General features: G+C 40.4%; 4 protein-coding genes across 4 annotated transcripts; 2 read left to right on the top strand and 2 right to left on the bottom strand.

Annotated features, from left to right (window-relative positions):
- Positions 1-1249: 1249 nt before the first annotated feature.
- On the top strand, positions 1250-3632 carry comtd1 (catechol-O-methyltransferase domain containing 1). The gene is made up of 7 exons (XM_028423504.1): positions 1250-1407; positions 1485-1603; positions 2280-2385; positions 2482-2600; positions 3013-3067; positions 3140-3273; positions 3372-3632. Exons 1-7 carry the CDS (start codon positions 1353-1355, stop codon positions 3522-3524), a joined length of 741 nt encoding a protein of 246 aa, XP_028279305.1. The 5' UTR covers positions 1250-1352; the 3' UTR covers positions 3525-3632.
- Positions 3633-4353: 721 nt separating this feature from the next.
- LOC114447279 (neurofilament medium polypeptide) lies at positions 4354-6879 on the top strand. The gene is made up of 3 exons (XM_028423451.1): positions 4354-5336; positions 5413-5537; positions 5642-6879. The coding sequence occupies exons 1-3, from the start codon at positions 4449-4451 to the stop codon at positions 6606-6608; spliced, it is 1980 nt and encodes a 659-aa protein (XP_028279252.1). The 5' UTR covers positions 4354-4448; the 3' UTR covers positions 6609-6879.
- A 328-nt stretch (positions 6880-7207) lies between these two features.
- On the bottom strand, positions 7208-11643 carry vdac2 (voltage-dependent anion channel 2). Its single transcript, XM_028423452.1, has 9 exons — positions 11493-11643; positions 10417-10488; positions 10272-10321; positions 9868-10020; positions 9685-9737; positions 8962-9189; positions 8546-8696; positions 8394-8451; positions 7208-8175 (listed from the first exon to the last, which is right to left on the bottom strand). The coding sequence occupies exons 2-9, from the start codon at positions 10481-10483 to the stop codon at positions 8084-8086; spliced, it is 852 nt and encodes a 283-aa protein (XP_028279253.1). The 5' UTR covers positions 10484-10488; positions 11493-11643; the 3' UTR covers positions 7208-8083.
- Positions 11644-13435: 1792 nt separating this feature from the next.
- LOC114447647 (uncharacterized) lies at positions 13436-18482 on the bottom strand. Its single transcript, XM_028424036.1, has 18 exons — positions 18367-18482; positions 17889-18215; positions 17490-17795; positions 17294-17417; positions 16981-17072; positions 16870-16904; positions 16703-16777; positions 16571-16625; positions 16185-16367; positions 15516-15677; positions 15056-15373; positions 14600-14899; positions 14463-14523; positions 14288-14382; positions 14163-14197; positions 13985-14035; positions 13832-13906; positions 13436-13740 (listed from the first exon to the last, which is right to left on the bottom strand). Exons 1-18 carry the CDS (start codon positions 18410-18412, stop codon positions 13684-13686), a joined length of 2397 nt encoding a protein of 798 aa, XP_028279837.1. The 5' UTR covers positions 18413-18482; the 3' UTR covers positions 13436-13683.
- Positions 18483-18500: the final 18 nt, after the last annotated feature.

The following is an 18500-nucleotide window of genomic DNA, read 5'->3' as shown; positions in this document are numbered from 1 at the left end:
AGTTTCCCACATTCTTTGTCACTGTTGCTGGTGGTTTGACCTCTGTTGACCTCTGAGTCTGTGTGACTTAGATGGTATAACTACAAAGTATGTCTGTATCTTGAGAACATTTTTTGTTTCTGTTTTTACCTTCCAAAAAGCCTCTAAAAATGTCACTACACACACTAAATAGAATTCATCTGTTTTTATTCAATATACACATTTTTAGTAATCTAATTTAACCGGGGTAATTTGATTCCCCTCATCTCCTCTCTTCTGTCCCATCTATTTTTTTCTCACCACTACCCAGCTGCCCTCAAGGAGGAGGGCCCCCTGACATGACCTGGCATAGTCGGACAGGTTCCTTTATGTTCAGGGGAAGTTTCAGGCTGTAACTTTTGTCTCTTTAGACCATTTGATCAATTGTTATTGGATTTGCATAAATAAAATTGATTGTGCTTGGTAAGTACACAAGGATCTTTTCACCACTAGGAGGCAGCGTTGGTGGAAAGAAAGAAGTGACACTATTACTGAGGTACACTGTCAGATGAAACACCACCATGCCTAGTGCTCATAAAGTGACAAATAATGTGAAAAATGTCCTTTGCACTCATGCACACTGTTTCATCCTGATCCTTGCTCTCTGTTAGAGATTTAATACTAATTTTGGATGCTTTGAAAATAGAACTTCTGGAATGTGCTAACAGAACTGGTATTTTTATCACTCTGTAAGTCAGAAAAGAAGAATCTTTCTTGGTCTTAATGCGCTTCCAGTGACACTAATGTGACTCCTTTGGCTGCAAATAAAAACGTCTTTCACACTTTGGAAACTGAGCTTAGTTTAATTGTGCCAATTACATTCACTTTTTTATAGAGCAATTTAAAACAAGCTGTAACTAAAATAACTGCTATCAGCTAAATGTGACAGAATTTGTCCTGTAAAAGTAAAAAAAAACACATGAGCAACAGTGATATACTGTAAAATACCAAGTCACATGTGTAGAAGCACACAGACTGAACACAGACTGAACAAACAGATAAAGCTGATCAAAGTGTGCTTGTCTTGATTGCAACATGACTGACAGACTTTGAGACTGAGGTCTATCGAATAACATTTTCCTGCCTCTTTAAATATTAAACTGTCCTTCTTTGATTATTTCGGAACAGTTGCCTCCTCACATATATATTAGCCTCACATAAAATGCCCCTTCTTTCACAATATAATTAAAAAATCAATACGTTCCGCCTTTCTCTCAATGGTTAACCAAAGCAAACACAGGTGATGCAGACTAAAAAGCAGCGACACACACAGATTCAGTAGATTCAAGTAAAAGTTCTTCGGTGTTGCTGTTTTCATAGGAACCAAATCCACAATGGCTGCAGACATGAAAATGCTGTTCTGTGTTGGACTTGCTATTTTGCTAACAGGTATGAGGTATGTGGCCTGGTGGACAGCAGAGATGTCTTAATGAATTTGGTCATTTGTTTCATGTCATGTGGTTCAGGTGTGGGAAGATCTGCTCTTATTGGGAAGAGCCACAGTGAAGGGAAGGAAGATCCTGTGCTGCAGTATGTAGTAAACAACTCTCTGAGGGAGCATCCAGTCCTCACCAAACTCAGACAGGTAAAAACCAGAGATTCAATATGTTTTTTATAGATTATTGCTTCTTTTACTTGCAGCAGGACAACTGTGTAGAAGAGTTTCAATATTATGACCCAAAAAACTTCTAATCTCCTCCTGAAGTCCAGAAACATGTCGAGTTACTCCAGAGTGACTTCAAGTTGCCTGGAGGTGTGAATGTGTGTGTCTGTTCGTAATTGACTGGCGACCTGTCCAGGTTGTACCCTAACTCTCACCCAGCCCCCTTAACCTGTGACCCTCAGGGACATCAAGCGTGTATAGGTAACGGTCGGATATTTCAGGGTACTTTGGAGAACCTGTCGCCATTAATCTACATGCTGAAGCCACCAGCAAGTTATTTGAAGGCTGGTTAGAGACCCTGAGCTCCAGGCTAAAAACTAAAGATGACTGACCCTTTGAAGTTGTATAATCTTACTGCCACTGCATTTAATATCATATCTGCTTAGAATTTTATGTGTTTAGTTTCTGTTTTCTGTCATATCTTCTGACGTCTACTACAACCACAATAAACAAAAGAAGCTAAAGAATACATTATATCAGTGTTTACTAGGATTTCACTGGTGCCAACTTTGATCACTAGAGGGCAGCAGAATGCAAAAAACAGAAACATGATGGTGTGATGGTGTTTATATCAAATTACTTTATATCTTCCTCTTAGAGAACCCTTGAGGACCAGTGGAGTAACATGATGGTCGCAAGTGAACAAGCCCAGTTCATGGCAAATCTTATAAAACTGATAAATGGCACTAAAGCCATTGAAATTGGTGAGAGCATGACATAAAAACAACAACAAAACACTGACAGTGATTGTTAGGATAAACTACAGTTTATCAGATGTTCTCTGTGTTTTCACTGTGCAGGAATGTACACTGGATACAACGCACTGAGTATGGCTTTGGCAGTGGCAGAGAATGGACGTGTGGTAGCCTGTGAAACAGTGGACACCTACGTAGAGATTGCCAGACCCTTTTTTAAAGAGGTGAGAACAACATGGCTCATATTCAAAAATCAGTCACGTGACTAAGAACTACATGACATTTCAGTTAATTCATCGTAATGCTACACCAGCTACAGAGGAGTGTGATGTCCAGTGCTGTGCAGCATCAGACATTCGGCAGGTTTAGTTAGACAAATTGTTGCTCCTGTCAGACTAAAATTGTGCAGCCGACAGCACACTGTACGTCTAGGTGCTGTCGGTACGTCTCCACTAAATGCTGCAGGCTGGACAGTAAAAAGGTGTCGGCTCAGGAAACTGTGTCACCGTAAGAAGCAAAGCTAAGCAGTAAAATCAATGCGTGTTTTAGGCTTTCCTAACAATCCTGTACGCAGCATTCAAAAGAAGAAAAATCTCCTCACAACTCTCAATTTATACGATTTAACCTTTTCCACAGGCTGGAGTCGAAAATAAGATAAATGTACAACTCCAACCAGCTATTAAGACACTGGGTAAGTGCTTTTATACACAGCACTTGCAATGTTAAAACAGTCCTTTTAACACTTTCCTCTCTGCTTCATCAGATGAGCTGATAGCAGCTGGAGAAGCTGGAACATACGACTTTGTTTTTATTGATGCTGATAAAATCAACTATGACAGATACTATGAGAAGTCCCTGGAACTCATAAGACCAGGAGGCATTATTGCTATTGATAATGTAAGAACATCTCACAGAAATTGGATGAGTGAGCTCCTACTGAAGGACTTCACACTGCAGTATTGAAATGTTTTCACACAGCTCTGTTGTGTTTCAAGGTGTTGTGGAGCGGAAAGGTTGTGAATCCTGCACCCAATGACCTGTCTTCCCAGGCTCTGGATGCTCTCAATAAGAAGCTACACAAGGACCAGAGGATTGAGCTGAGCATGCTCACTGTGGGAGATGGGCTGACCATTGCCATCAAACGTTAAAATACATTTCACATGTTTTTATTAAAAAAGTTCTCCATGTTTCCTGTATTTATGAGGATGGCGCAAGTTTATTAAAATCTAATAAACACACACAGTTTAAAAGAGAAATAGGACAATTTTATACTGATATGATTGGTTGTATTGTGGCCACAACAAACACACCTAAAAATAACAGAGTTATATATATTGATTTAGATCCATTGCCTGTATGGACAGAGAAAACACAATCACAGTTAGGGGATAAATAACCGCTGCAACAGCATTACTTTTACAAGTAGGCCTATACACTGTGTGACCAAACGTAAATAGTCACAATATGCTCTTCTGCTTTTAGTTCTATAGTGGGAGATTACTAGATCTGTAGCTGATGATTGTTTGAAATCAATTACTCAATGTTTTGTTTTCACATTTTATGGACAGATTAGTGGAACTTGTAGTCCTAAAAATGTTCCTCTTTTTCCAAGAGTTTAAATCGAGGTAACTGGACTCAAGGATTGTTTTTTGAAGATGTTTCGCCACTCCCCCAAGTGGCCAACTAAATCTGCTTATTTTGTATAAATGCTCATATTGACTTTTTACCACTTGAAGTGGTAATGCAAAATATATTATACTTAATGTTGAGTTGCAGCAGTAGCTTACTGAAACGATTAAGAATAAAAATAACTAGTAGTATTATTTTGATTGTTATTATTATGCTATTTAACTTCTCATGTGACCATCCACGTCACTGCTGCGACAGAGTGCGGTGTAAGCGCCCATGGAAGCGTCAGCTGATGCTTCACCTTTTCAGCACCGCGGACAGCTCCGTTCTGCATACCGAGCAGATAAGAGGCGCTTATAAGGAAAAGATGCGCACAGGGCTCCTCTGCAGCGCCTCACAGCCACAGCACGAGCCACAGCACGAGCCACAGCACGAGCCACAGCATGGACGACAGACTCCTTCAAGGTGTGTATTCACATCAGAGACGCGTCGTGGTGAGAGGGTCGCCCACTGACATGATTTCGACCAAACCCTTATCAGGAAAGTTCAGTGAGAAGGAACTGATGCATGGCCTGAACGATCGGCTTGCAGGGTTTATAGAGAAGGTGCACCAGCTGGAGCACCACAACCATCTGCTGGAGAGGGAGATTGAGGAGATCAGAGGGAAAGCAAAGCCCGCAGCTTGTTTGGAGGGGGAGTATGGACCGGAACTCCAAAGGCTGAGACAGCTGGTTCAGGATATCGCTCATCAGAAGCATCAGATTGAAGTCGATCATCAGAATTTAGAAGAAGAGCTGTCCAACCTGAGAAGACAGCACGAGCAGGAGACGCGCAGCAGAGCCGACACCGAGAGCAACATTATAGTCCTGAAGAAGGACATGAATGAAGCGTACCAAGCTAAGCTGCAGCTGGACAAAAAAGCACAATCTCTCGTGGATGAAATGCACTTCCTGAAGAGAAACCACGAGGCCGAGGTGTCAGAGATGTTTGAGCAAATCCAGGATGCAGAGCTGTCAACGAGAGACCACGGTTTTGGCGACCCTGGCGTCACTGCGGCACTCCGAGAGATCAGAGCGCAGCTGGAAGGTCACACTGCGACCGACGTGCAGCAGATAGAAGAAACTTTCCGATCTCAGTTTGCGAGATTAACAGAGGCAGCTGAGACTAAAAGAGAGGCGTTAAAGGCGACTCAGCAGGAGATTCAGGAGTGCAGGAGGCGCCTGCAGGCCAAAAACATCGAACTGGACTGCGCAAAAGGAACCAGAGAAGCACTGGAAAAGCAGCTCCATGATGTGGAGGACCGCCACAAAGAGGAAATCATTCACTATCAGGTATTTTCCACACTTTTGTGTAGTGTTTCCATCCTAGACTGCCTAGTAACAATGTTTTTTTCCTCTCTTGTCACAGAACACCATTAAAGAGCTTGAAAATGAGCTCATAAACTGCAAATTCGACATGTCTGCATACCTGAGAGAGTACCAGGACCTGTTAAATGTGAAGATGGCTTTGGATGTGGAGATATTGTCTTACAGGTACCACCCTCAGTCAAAATCTAATCTAATAATCTAACAAAGTTTCGCTTCAGTCTCTATTGTCAGGGTCCACTCAAATAATCGGTCTTTATTCTGTCCTGCAGGAAACTTCTCTGTGGCGAGGAGGCTCGGCTATCCACAGTGTCAGACTCTCACATCTCCCTGCCCTACATCTACCACCAGTCCCCTACTTACACCCTCCCTTGCCTCAGCAGACCAGGGGGCTCACGCAGACGAGTAGAACCACAGTACAAGTTTGTAGAGGAGATCATAACGGAGACCACCAGGGAAATCGAGATGTCAGAATTTGAGGAGACAGGATCTGAGGAGACTGAAGTAGGGAAAGATGAGCAGCAGGCCAAAGGAGAGGGGAGAGGGAGCAGTGAGGAAGAAGGTAATAATAAAGACAGTGGAGAGGAAGAAAGTGACCAGATGTGTGGTGGTCAGCAGAATCAAGTAGCAGCAGAAGACAATTCTGTAACTAAAAGTGTTGGAGAGAGTCCTAGTAACATAGATGAGAGAGAGACTGAAGCTGCAGACAACAACAAAGACTTAGCTAAAAATACTCGGAGAGAGGAAGAAGATAAACTTAAAAGAGTAGCTGAGACCACACATGAAGAGAAAGAAGCTTCAGTGACAGTGAGAACTGTTCAGCCTGATCTCTCTTCTACAGAACACGTTTTAATGTCAGACATCCCAGTGGAGGGTGAACTGAGGACAACATCCGAGGTCAGGGAGGAAGATAATTTTGTCTCAACTCTAACAAAGAAGCCAGTAGATGAAACTTCAGCAAACAAAACTCAGGAGCAAAGCAATGCGCAAGATCAAGCTTCAGAAGCAGGTGATAAAACCACAGAGAGCCCTCTGTCCACAAAGGCTGGGACAGTTTTAGAAAAGGCTCAAGTAGTAAGTTCCAGTTCAACAAGCAACGCTGTAGAAATAAAAGGCATACATACAGAGCCAAGGGAAGTCAACAAATCTGATGCAAAAAGTGAGGGAATGGTATCAAACACAAGTCAAGATGCCAAACACAAAAGCAATAAAGAGCAAGATTCAGAGTCAGGCCTTTAATCTGGTTTGAAGTTTCCCTGAAGTGGAGGCTAAGCACCCAGTTAGACAGAATCTGCAGGAATCAAAGATGACCAGCAGGAGGCACTAAAGATAAGCAAGGCCCCAAAGGTGGAGGATGCTTCCACCTTAAATGTAAGGATACAGCAGCTCACAATCTACGCAAATGTCAGGGAGACTACAGGTGCAATGCAGATGCAAATACAAAGCATAAGCTGAGTGGAGCAGAGAGCAACACTCAACAGTTTTATTTCTTTGCAAAGTGAAGAAGATGACATGTTGGCTACAGCTTTCCCTTTAAAGGAACCTGCGACATAACATTAACTTTTGACCAACCAGATAAATATGAATGTGAAGTGCAGGTTGAAATTTTGCTGATCTTTATCTGCTTAAGTATGAGCTATAAATAAATGAATGCAATTTCAAAAACATCTTGTGATTGTGTTGTTTTAAGTGTAACTGGAATTGGGTTGTAGAAATTGCAACTTCAGCGTGAAAAGGTTAAAACGGCAGAAATGACACAGTCTCCAACGGAAACCCTTCAACATTGAATGCACCTGTTATCTAATACTTAGTGGCTCTTCAGTATATGACAAACTGTATCTGTTGGAGTTCAAAGACTTTATTGAAAACATACACATTAGGACCTCCCAGACTTCCTATGGGCTCTGACTGCCCAGTACAGGGAAGCACTTCGAAAACACAAGTGCAACCTGAAGTTACACCTCTTCCAGAGCATGACAGTTTGGCATTGTGAACATTGATTATGTGTGCCCCAGTTGCCTTTTGAGTCACACACACATTCTGCTTGGTCAGCCGTGTGTGCAGGTTTCTCTCAATCTTACAGAACCATCTTAAATCAACCCAAAAACTGCCAAGTTTAAGGGAAGGATCGTGAGCAGAGCTTGAACAGAATAACCACAAAACCTGAAGGCCGACACAAACGAGAGCTTTTGTTTGTCCTTGTGTGCATGAACAGGAAGGAGCAGTACTTAAATAGTAGCAGACAAAAAAGTATAGTGTACTTAATTAACAAGAGGTTTGCAAATTAAAACTGTTAAGATGACAAAGGAATATCAGATCATAATCACCACACAAATCTGTGAACAAATGGATTCACATAAAAAAACAGGAGTGTCAGGGGTTCTCCAATGGACTTGATTTGATGATTTAATGTTGAGTTGCTGACAAAGGGGTTTGTATTGATCAGATTATGGCAGTGCTGGACAGGAACAATGAAATGATTTATAAACATGCCAACAACCTTCTCTTGAACAGATGCAACTACAAAGTAAAAAGCAACACAGGTAAAATGTACCAATTACAAAAGCACCAACATGAAGTGGTACTCAAGAGTTTGTTGCAGTAGCCTTTGAACCAATCTCTTCAACATATCCCCTTGCTGGTTTGAGTTGGACATACACATTTAAGGCCAGATTCTTCTGATATTCCCTAGTCCCTTGCAGTATGAAGAAAGCTTAAGCTTCCAGTTCCAGGCCCAGACCCAGTTTGTGGCCTCCTGCGTTGATGTTCTTTCCATCGACCAGGCCAGAAAGGGTGAGTTTCACACCTACACATTCAAAGGAAACCAACGTTAGCATCACATATGCAAGCAAAAATGTAACAAAGTGTGGCAAGGCTTGTAAACGTTGCTATAAATTATTCTACTGCTGTCTATTCATAAACTGTTGTAAAAAAGAAATAGCGTGTGGTGTTCAGGTTCAGTAAAAAGGATGTGTAATCGGCTTAAACATTCTGCCATAACAAACCAACAGAAAACCAGCTTACCGGGTCTAAGGGTTTGGGTGTACCCAACACCAACAAGGCTATTGTTGTTCACTTTAGCCTGAAGAGGAAAATACAACATACAAAAGTCAGTGATACAAGTTTTATGGTCACATTTTTCACTCCATTCTTAAGTGGGCTGCTGCACTGCTTACACTGATGGAGGCATCTTTGTCCAGCTGGTATTTGGCTGCAATACCAAAGCGTGTGCTGTTGCTACCAGCGGTCCATGCCAGGTTGACAGCAGTCTCCAGCTTGTCGCTCACCTTCTGGTAGATTGAGCCACCAAACTCAGCTCCATCATTGCTTTAAAAATAAATAAATAAATAAATAAATAAATCATAAAAAGGAGAGATTTAATGCCACAGGGAACAACATTTTGGGTGTCTACAGACAAGGTGAGAGATCTTGCTTATTCTTTTTTGCTTTTAGCAATAAGTAGATGAATTATCACATGGTTGTTGGATGACCATGGACAAAACGGACACCTACAAACACATTTTCTGTGGGATAAGTTTCATTTCCATAAAACATGATTAAAATCCATTCATGCAGAAAGATCTATACTTACACATTGGTATGTAGCTGGAAGTCTCCCGTCTTGTAGCCAATGGCAAAGTTGTTCTGGGTCATTTTGGATTTGGCAGTGTCAAAGCTCATCTGATAACCTGCGAGCCATCCCTCGTAGCCGACAACAGCAGCTCCGTGGATGGTGGGGCCAGCAAAGTCGAAGTCGACATCACAGCCGAGGTTCACGTACTCACGCTTGTATGCTGTCTTAACTTTGCCACTCTTCTTGCTGTTAATGAGAAATAAGGCTTTTGTAAACCCTACCCAATATTTTCTGAAATAAACAGGGAAGGTAATGTGTAATATGTGTATCTAGGCACACCATGGTTAAACACTGTCTCAATGTAGCTACATGACTCCTCCCTCCCTACTCTTCCCAAACACAATCAGAAAGAGGAAGCACTTCCTCTGGGCAAAGTGCCCTATTCTTTGTAGAATGTATCCCTCACAGAATACACATTTGTTATTCCTTGACCATCTGGAAACTCTACCAAAGCTGACCTTTTACTTATCACAGAGAACAGCTCCCAGCAACAACTGACCATAATCTTACAACAGAGCAGCTCCATATTGGGACTGGGGTCACATGGCCAGCAGTGATACTTGACAGAAGCATGTGCAGCAAAGATCAGGTTGCCATAACTACTTACGCAGAGAGGCAACAGGCATGACAGATTACATTTGTCAAGACGTCTCATAAACTTAATAATAATCGTCATCTTACCCAGTGTTTGGTGAGAAGGTTGTGTCAAATGTCAACTTCAGACCCTTGGCAATCTGTGAGAAGCAATAAACCATTTGAAATTAATAGAAATGAATGTTGGATTAGTCACGTTCTTATAAAAACACGCTTCTTTGTGACACCTGCTGTTACATAACAGGAGTGAATATATGCAAAAGTCTTAACCTGATCTTCAATAGTGATTTCTGTTCCCAAGGTGTTGTCGGTGTTCCACTTCTCAGTGAAGGTCAGGCCATATTCTGACCTCTTGTATTTAGTTTCCAGGCTGCCTGCAACTTTGCTGGTGTCAGTGTTGGAGGAACCAGATGTTTTAAATTCCTGCAAGAAACAATTTCAGAGGAAATGATTTACTTTGTCAGTCACTCTTTAGATACTTTGATCATTTGATACATTTTTCCAAAAACTATTTACCCAAAATTTCACAAATACAAGACTGGGCTAAAACCTGAGCAAATACTTAACTGAAAGGATAAACTGTTAATATTGAAAATGAGCTGTCAATACAAACAAGTGTACTAACAGAGGGGTTGTAGCTTTCTGTTCTAAAACCACAAGTGAAATAATCTTACCACTCCACTGGCAGACTTTGTCTTAACATCGAGCTTCACCAGCCCAAATCCTGAGGGAGAGATTTGTTTGTTCAGATTAGCTCAAAACTGTTCAATAACAACAAACTTCATCAATAAGTTGTAAAACATTTGTAAGTAACCCTACCATAGCCTTTGTTAAAGATGTCCTTGGCAGACTTGCCCAGGTCAGCATATGTGGGGGGCACAGCCATTGTATCTGTGGAAACAAAATATAAAATATCCTCCCGTTTACAATTTTATTCAACTATTACGAACCAGTCTAGTCTGACATATTGCAGACCTGCAGTACGTAACATATGTCTGAAAGCTGAAGAATGCAAAATCTACAAAGCTACCATACATGTGTTCATTTTCAGTGTGTGTAAAGCACTGTTTAATTACATCCTGAAACAAGCCTGGTTCACAAAGACATCTACTACAACAGTCTCCTTTTGTCTGCAGTCAACACACCTGTGGAGAAGAAAGCTTCACCCTGTATTTATGACCGACATAACTTTGCTGTTTTTGTTTTTGACAAACTCCTTATTGTATTCCAACCCTGTGTGAGCCTCAACGTAACAAGAACCATTAACCACTGTCAAAATCGATCTCCGTTGTCTGATGTGTAAAATATCAACTTTAACATTACTAACACTGTGTTCACTATTCATTCATCACATGTTGCATACCAGCCGCATCCAGTACTGCGGATAGTATCTGACAGCCGACAGGCAAGGTTACTGAACAAGAGAAGCCATTTTGACGCACTGGAGCACCTTGTTCAGGCTTGGCACTTAAAAATTAAAACCACTGCTCAGCGTGAATTGGCAGACTCTACAGAGGCGTGGCAAGAAGAACGCCGCTGCCAATTAACTAGACGTGTTAATTGAACTCACACTATAACCGAAAGTTAAACCGATGTCGCAAAATAGGCCACATCGAGGTAAACGAAAAGGACTCAAACATAAAGTTGTGAATGTTTTTTCCCAGAGAAGCTTTAAGGAACACACTGTTCTTTTTGGCAGCCGGAAGTGTGTGGAACAATGCAGAGCTGCTCAGTTTTTACCCGACATGTGTCAAACGCTCCATGCTAAGAACAGCTAGCATAGCTAACTCTGCTAGCCTGCAGAGTACCGGCTTGCGTAAATCGCGCCTGAACAGTGACTATTACTGGTTATAGAGTGTGTTTAAAGTGTCAGACTGAATAAACGAGTCTCTTACCGGTAGGAGATGGGGTTAGCAGCAAACTGAAGTCACTTTATTGAAGATTTTCCTCACAACACACGGCCGAAACAGGCGTAACCGGTTGGAGGGCGAGCTGAAGGAGACTGCACTGCAATGAAGCCCAGACCTATCACATCCCGGCTCAGGACCCGGGGTTACCAAAAACGTGCCTGAGTAAAAATGCCTACAATATATATTATATACGGTCCATGGGAATTAGTCAAAAAAGACTTAGACTTAGACTTAGACTTATTAACGTTTTTATTTCACAATAGCCATGTTCGAAATTAATCATACATTTTGTCAGTTTTAATACAGGCATCGATTAGTAAGTAATAGTAGGTTTCTTATTTGCTGAGAGCAACTGATGCAATCTTTCTCTGGAGTGCTGTAAAAACAACAAACTACAAACCTAAGGTAGTCCTCTAACTGTATTAATTGCATGTTGTACATATGATGAACATTTCTTCATAGCAATGTATGTAAAAAAACATTAAAAAATGTAGATTTCATTATAAAACCACAAATATACCTACAGTTATCTTGCTACTGTATACTAATACAAGCCCTGTTTTTATAGGAATCAAATCTTATTATAATAACTAGAAAGGGGCATTTCCTGAAGAAAATGCAAGTTTGATTGCTGCAGCTGAAGCAATATTGTCAAAAAAAAATTACGATTAATTGTGCCATTTAGCCGATAATGATTAAATGATTAACTTTGTCCTTCAAATGTTCTTATCTTAAGATCACAGAGGAGTGCATATCAACATTAAAATTAAACAGGACAAATAAGTTCAGAAAAAAGTCACATCAGTGATTATTTCAAGTTAACAAAATGTGTCAAAAATGTGTGTGCAAATTAACCTGTGACTGGAATATGTCACACACTAGTGCATGTTTTCACTCATACTGTAGAACATTAGCAGAAAAAACATTACAAACAAACTGGACCATTCCACATTTAAATGTATGTGTGTGCAAATCAATCTGCCTTATGTTCTTCCGGCGCTTAGTTTGGTCGTAAGGAGCTGAGTGGAATTCTTTCCAATATCTGCAGGAGGAGACTTCGCTGTTGTAATGTTTTCCTATCTTGCTGTGGAGTCTGTAAATAAAGATCGGGAGGCAGCTTCTCCAGTCGGAGTTTATTCTTTTGATAATGACAAACATCCAGTTACTATGGCAACAACCAACGCTCCACGCTTCACACCTAATGCATGTCGCGTACGCATGCGCGGCGTTGTGGCCTCGGTGCGCTTTCTTCGGCTTTCTTCATACTCCGGCTTATGGTGACAGATGTTGAACCTCTGTTAGGAACGTGCTGCTCCGCATCATTTAACTGAACACCACTGCCTTCCGCCATTATTGTTATTGTGGGCTCACATGTGCGCGCTTGCGGGTGATGGTGAGAGTACCTCGCACACAAAAATGCGTCATCATGACGAGGCACTAATCGCCTTAATCGATAAGTGGCAAATATTATTCGATTAATTGCACACGATACAATTTTGCACAAGCCTACTGTGAATGCTGATGTGAAGGATTGCTCTGAACTGCTGGAGAACCTGCAATCTGAATTTAATTTGCTGAAACACGTTGACCAATCTGCAAGGATGAAGCTCTTTTATTTTGTATTCAGAATTTTCTAATTCCGAGGATTGCTCTGAATTGCTGGAGAATCAGAGCAATTCAGAGCTTTGGATGCCTCTGTGTGTCTGTGTGTCACCATGGTAACAGCAGAGGAGACCTCAAAAACCACTCCAACTTTAAGAGCCTGGCGTGCAGAAACGATTCAGAATTAGAAAATTCTGAATACATGTTTGATAGAGCAGCATCTAATGAGCGTTTTAAGACTAAAATGGAGTCTGTAGCTTGAAATTTGTAGGAGAAGTTACATTTGGCAGATGACCCTCGTTGAAGGGTTCTCTCATAGACTCCCATGTTAAAATTGACACCGAAATTGCTCTAATTTATTTGTATGTCACAACAGTTTAAATATGAAAATTTTAAACATAGAAAAGTATTTAACAAAACAATTATGACTCAAACAATTGACAAACATACAGGCCTCTGTGGAAAAAGTAGGGGAAAACACACATTTTCTAACATCTCAAAAGAAAAACATCACTATGCAACCAGCAAATGGTTAATACAAGTTTAAATTAATACCCTAAAGTGGATGTAGCATTTACATGTTTTGTTGAGCTAATGTGCTGTATGTAACTTCTGCATCTTTTGCTTCTTCCTGTTTAAGAACAGAGGAAGAAATTACTGAAAAGTAGCAAAATCAACATACACAGAAAAATGCATGATTGGTGTCAATTAACATAGTTTACCCTTTTGACAGTCTGTTGCCTAATAGACACCACAGAACTGTATGTCACATCCATTTCCCTTTCAGCATGCGATCCCTGGTAAAGGACAGATAGTGAGAACTCCAGTGTTATTCAGTGAATCACTATGTGTGTAAAGTATGATTCCAGCATTACCTGAGGAGATTTTATAAACCCAACATTGGAGTAGACTACCTCTTCTTCAACCTGTGTCAAATGACCAAACCAACAGTAACTTTATTAGATTAGATCACATAGTATTATGACATTCCCCATCCGGTGTTGTAGAAGGGAACTTTCTCTACATAATTACTCAACAGTTTACACAACGTACCTTTGCTGTGTCCGAGGACTCTGCCTTTGTCTGCTCTGTAGAAAAACGTGCAGTTACACACTCACAGTGACAATAGAAATCGATCTGAAGTGAATATACTGGTGTGGAAGTTCAATATGACTTACTGCGTCTTAGCATAACCCAGACGAGAAAGGCCACAGTTACAACCAAGAGCAGCAGACTCAGAGGGATGATGAAGATCTTTAGGTCGACAGGTCCACTGCAGTGTGTGATGTAAATTAATTAAAGACATAGCTCTGTATAACATTTCCATTCAGTAAAAATACAACCACTTCTTACCTGCCTGATCCATCTCTAATAGAGGTAATAGTGCTGTCTTCAATATTATTTCTGGCTGTGGCTATGATTCACAACAGACAGCTAATAAGTAAATGTTTGAGATTATATAGATTTATATTTTAGAGCAGGCTACTTACTGGTGGCAGGTCTCTCAGTAACAGTTATATGCACCGGCATCTGAAAGTCACTTTTATGACAGTAGTACCAGCCACTGTCCTCAAGCTTCAGTTTGCTCATAGTCACAGTAAAAGCATTGTGGCTCTCGCTGATGGTCACTCTAGTTCCACTTATAGAGGCAGGTGATTTTGTCGCACAGGACACACCGAGCCTGCACCACTTACTTTCTCCTCCCTCGAGTGTGTTGTTACAGTTAATGGTAATGTTTTCCCCTTTGAATCCACTCATCTCTTGATGATCCACATAAAGACTGCGGCGACCTGTAAAAAGTTTGTAGCCTTAAGACATTTACACATTGAGCTTTCATTAAAAAAGCAAATATAACAAGACAATTAGCATTTGTTGCACAATTTAACACAATTATTTTGTTAAAAATGTTAATACATGGTAGAAATGGTAATAAATATGCTGCTTACCTGTGGTGACGTCCAAATAAAAAGGCACTCCGTCATCTATTCCATAAATCTCCACAATACACCAGAAATGAGTGTCAGTGGTTCTCAGCTGTTTAATTGTCACAGTGAAGGTTGTTCGGCTTTTGTCATCAGAGATGAAGAACTTCTCTGACCGAATCCGATTGTTTGTTTTAATTGCATAAGTGCAGCCCCCCCAAGTAGATCCTTCACACAGGTATTTCACGTGGTCTATGTATTTTTGTTCATAGAGACAGGGTATAGAAATGGAATCTCCAGCTTTCACTGACACTTTAGTGACTGTAGTTACACTGTGACTACCTAAAACAAAAAACAAGCATGTTACTGCAGGACCTGTATGTGTTTTAGAGTAGGGTGTTTTATAGTGTTAAAGTCTCCACAATATCTGACAGACATGGAAATGTTACAGAAGATAAATATAGGGTAAGCATTATATACTGACCTGTTAGTGCTGCGAGGAACAGAAGAATGCTGACATGAACAGCCATAGTGTAGAATGAGGTGACAAAACTAGAACACAGCAGCTCTGATTCTCCACTTCCTGATTGTCTTGAATATGCAATTCTAACTGGAAATGTATTCATTCTTCCTCTTAATGGCATATCTCATCTAAACCAAGCATAAAAACATAAGAACACTAAAGTACAACTACCCTAAGACAGTACTTTACTAAATTTTTTCTTTGCAGTATTAAGGGAACATTGTAGCTACTGTAAATTACTGAAAAAAATAACTGGATTATTAGGCACATTAGTGGCAAAATATAGATCATCATAGGTGTGACTGTCACTTCTTGATTTCTTCTTTTCACATCCTCCTTTTACATGATATTACAGGGTTATTTCTTTTGCATATTGTTAGAAAACATTAATGATTAATCTCATGTTAAGTTGATGCTGAGAGGAATATGGGGCTAGATGTTAAATCGAAGAAATATTTTGAATCAAAGTTAGTATGTGTGCACATCTGAAAAAATAAAGAAGAACATGACAGTAATGTTGAAATAGCACATATTTTAGGTTATTTTAAGTGTTGCAGGAGGTCACAGGGGAACTCCATATGTGCAAAGATTCACAGCTGTCATCTGAGTTAATGCAATATGTTCACAGACAATTAACCATGAACATCAAAATAGAAAAAGTGTTTTCTTTACACAGTGAATACATGACAGGGAGGGAAAACATGTAGTTACTGATGCAAATGAGAACTATGTCACATGATTTTTGTTTTGTGATCCATGAAGGTGGTGCAGCAGAGATTGAGCCTCCACACGAGCTCCTTTTGCTGCGAATTCCTGCAAAAATTCAAATAAATGAGCTTTCAGAACTGACCAGCATGTATATTCCTGTTTATTATGTTAGTTAGAATATCTCTTGCACTCAAGTAAGACTGGTTTCACAGTGATGAGTTAATCTGGCCAGGTTAGGGCTTGTTTTATTTTACTGTGACATCAGCTATCAATTAATTACTATAATACAATCACTTACTGTCACACACCGTCTTTTATCACCAGGCTGCTGTATATCACACTCTCTGTGGGGATGTTCTCCTGCTGCATGACATACATGGTGATGTGACCAAACAAATGAAGGCAAATGAATGCTTTCATGCACCTTATATGGTGTTTACCTTTATCTGGGCTGAGTCCTCTTTATTATGAACAATGGTGGCATAGAATACATCAGGATCAGGAGTCGGAGGGACCTGAAAAATACAGATCAGTTTATAATGTTACATATTTGTCACAAAACTTACTAAAATATAAAATATATAAAAATAGAAAATATATATCTTACAGGAGTTGTGTCACAGACCACAGGTTCAGCCTTATCTGAAACATATTCAACTTTGAATAACACCTTCAGAAATAACAGACTTTTCTGAATTTGTGTAGTCGTGTGAGTTACTACGTTTCACCATCCTCCATCCAAAAAAGGCGGCGGGAATGATGAACAGCTGACTGACCAGAACGGCAATAAGAATCATCACCTTTGCAGAACTGCAACAGAAGCAGATAGAATGTGAGTTTAAATGCAATAAAGGAAAAGTGCATTCAGTCAAGTTACAAACTATTTAAATATGAAATGTGTGTGCTTTGCAGACATGTAACGCAAACTTAAAGTCATCATGACTGCACAGGCAGAATGACAAACACATCAGAACAGGGTGGAGGGTGCAAAACACAGTTGTTGAAGTGAAACAAAGCAGAGCAGCACGGACCTCTTGTGTTCATCTTGCAGGTCTTTACCACCAGTTTCATTTATAGTGGAGTTTGTGGGCTCAGCTGTTAGTGGTTCAGGGCTTGTGAGCAAGGAGGACGGCTGGTGGGCAGTTGAAAGTGTCCCTGTGAAGGCCGTTAATGTCAAAGTCATGCTCTCTGTTAAGTGTCTAATTTCTACAAAAAAATTTATCTTACATGTTGTAGCTGAGGTTGGATGATAAACAGTCACGTGCACTGGCATCTGTAGGTGTTCATTGGCACACCAATACCAGCCACCGTTCTCTGTCCTCAGTTCACTCATAGTCACGTTAAAAACATTAGGAACACTTGTGTTTATTCTCACAGGAGTCCCATCTATCCACCCACCTCCATCCATTACACAGCTGCTGCCTGGTTTGCACCATTTTAACTCTGCTGCATAATTATAGTGGCAAATAGCAGTCACACTTCCTCCTTCGAATCCTGCAATTTCCTGATGGCCCACGTACAGAGTCGGCACACCTTGAAACAAAAGTATGAAATAAACAATATTCTGATTGATTTAATGTAAGAAAACAAAATAGTGCACTAAACAGATGTGTTAATAGTTTTTACCGTTGGTGACTGACAGCTTAAAAGGTTGTTTGACATCGTATTCATATTTCATCTTCACAGCACACCAGAAGTGCTGGTCCTTATCCGTTAAATCATCGATGGCCACAGTGAAGACACTCTGGCTTGGGTCATCAGAGATGGAAAACCTTCCTGATCTCACGTTTGTTTGGTCTGTTGTAATTTCTTTTTTACAGAGAAACCAAAGCTTTCCTCTGCATAGGTACTTCACATTGTCTTTGTAAAGAGGCGGATAGAAACATGGGATAGAAATGGACTCTCCTTTCTTCACTGACATTTCTGTCACTGTGGTAATTTGACAGTAAAGACCTGAAAAAGCAACAGCAGACATTTGTTTTGTGGAATCTTAACTTCAGCTCATCTATCAGTTACAGATTATAACATAACTTGACTGTGTAAGTTCCATTAAAACACAAGCCTAATGATTGTGAAAATTATTATAAATTTGACACTGACTTACCCACGAGTCCAGTAAGAAATAGGGGAATCAAATATGAGAAAGTCATGCTGGCATCAGTGCTGTCAATGATTGAGCCCTTTGGAGGGTAACTGTGAAAGAGTTGCTTCCTCTTTTTGTACAGGTCCTGCTCTAAA

Source organism: Parambassis ranga, chromosome 15 (genome assembly GCF_900634625.1).
Source record: "Parambassis ranga chromosome 15, fParRan2.1, whole genome shotgun sequence".
Taxonomy (NCBI): domain Eukaryota; kingdom Metazoa; phylum Chordata; class Actinopteri; family Ambassidae; genus Parambassis; species Parambassis ranga.
Note: the sequence above shows the minus strand (reverse complement) of the source record. Positions and strands in the feature narration are given on the sequence as shown.

Excerpts from the sequence above, each read along its gene's own strand:
- comtd1 (XM_028423504.1), top strand. The coding sequence starts at position 1,353 with ATGGCTGCAGACATGAAAATGCTGTTCTGTGTTGGACTTGCTATTTTG. Across the intron at positions 1,408-1,484 it reads ACTTGCTATTTTGCTAACAG|GTGTGGGAAGATCTGCTCTT; the intron begins GTATGAGGTATG and ends CATGTGGTTCAG. Across the intron at positions 1,604-2,279 it reads TCCTCACCAAACTCAGACAG|AGAACCCTTGAGGACCAGTG; the intron begins GTAAAAACCAGA and ends TCTTCCTCTTAG.
- LOC114447279 (XM_028423451.1), top strand. The coding sequence starts at position 4,449 with ATGGACGACAGACTCCTTCAAGGTGTGTATTCACATCAGAGACGCGTC. Across the intron at positions 5,337-5,412 it reads AGGAAATCATTCACTATCAG|AACACCATTAAAGAGCTTGA; the intron begins GTATTTTCCACA and ends CTCTTGTCACAG. Across the intron at positions 5,538-5,641 it reads GTGGAGATATTGTCTTACAG|GAAACTTCTCTGTGGCGAGG; the intron begins GTACCACCCTCA and ends TCTGTCCTGCAG.
- vdac2 (XM_028423452.1), bottom strand. The coding sequence starts at position 10,483 with ATGGCTGTGCCCCCCACATATGCTGACCTGGGCAAGTCTGCCAAGGAC. Across the intron at positions 10,322-10,416 it reads CATCTTTAACAAAGGCTATG|GATTTGGGCTGGTGAAGCTC; the intron begins GTAGGGTTACTT and ends TCTCTCCCTCAG. Across the intron at positions 10,021-10,271 it reads CAAAGTCTGCCAGTGGAGTG|GAATTTAAAACATCTGGTTC; the intron begins GTAAGATTATTT and ends TGTTTCTTGCAG.
- LOC114447647 (XM_028424036.1), bottom strand. The coding sequence starts at position 18,412 with ATGACTTTCTCATATTTGATTCCCCTATTTCTTACTGGACTCGTGG. Across the intron at positions 17,796-17,888 it reads TAAGCTGTCAGTCACCAACG|GTGTGCCGACTCTGTACGTG; the intron begins GTAAAAACTATT and ends TTTTGTTTCAAG. Across the intron at positions 14,036-14,162 it reads AGTCCTCGGACACAGCAAAG|GTTGAAGAAGAGGTAGTCTA; the intron begins GTACGTTGTGTA and ends CATTTGACACAG.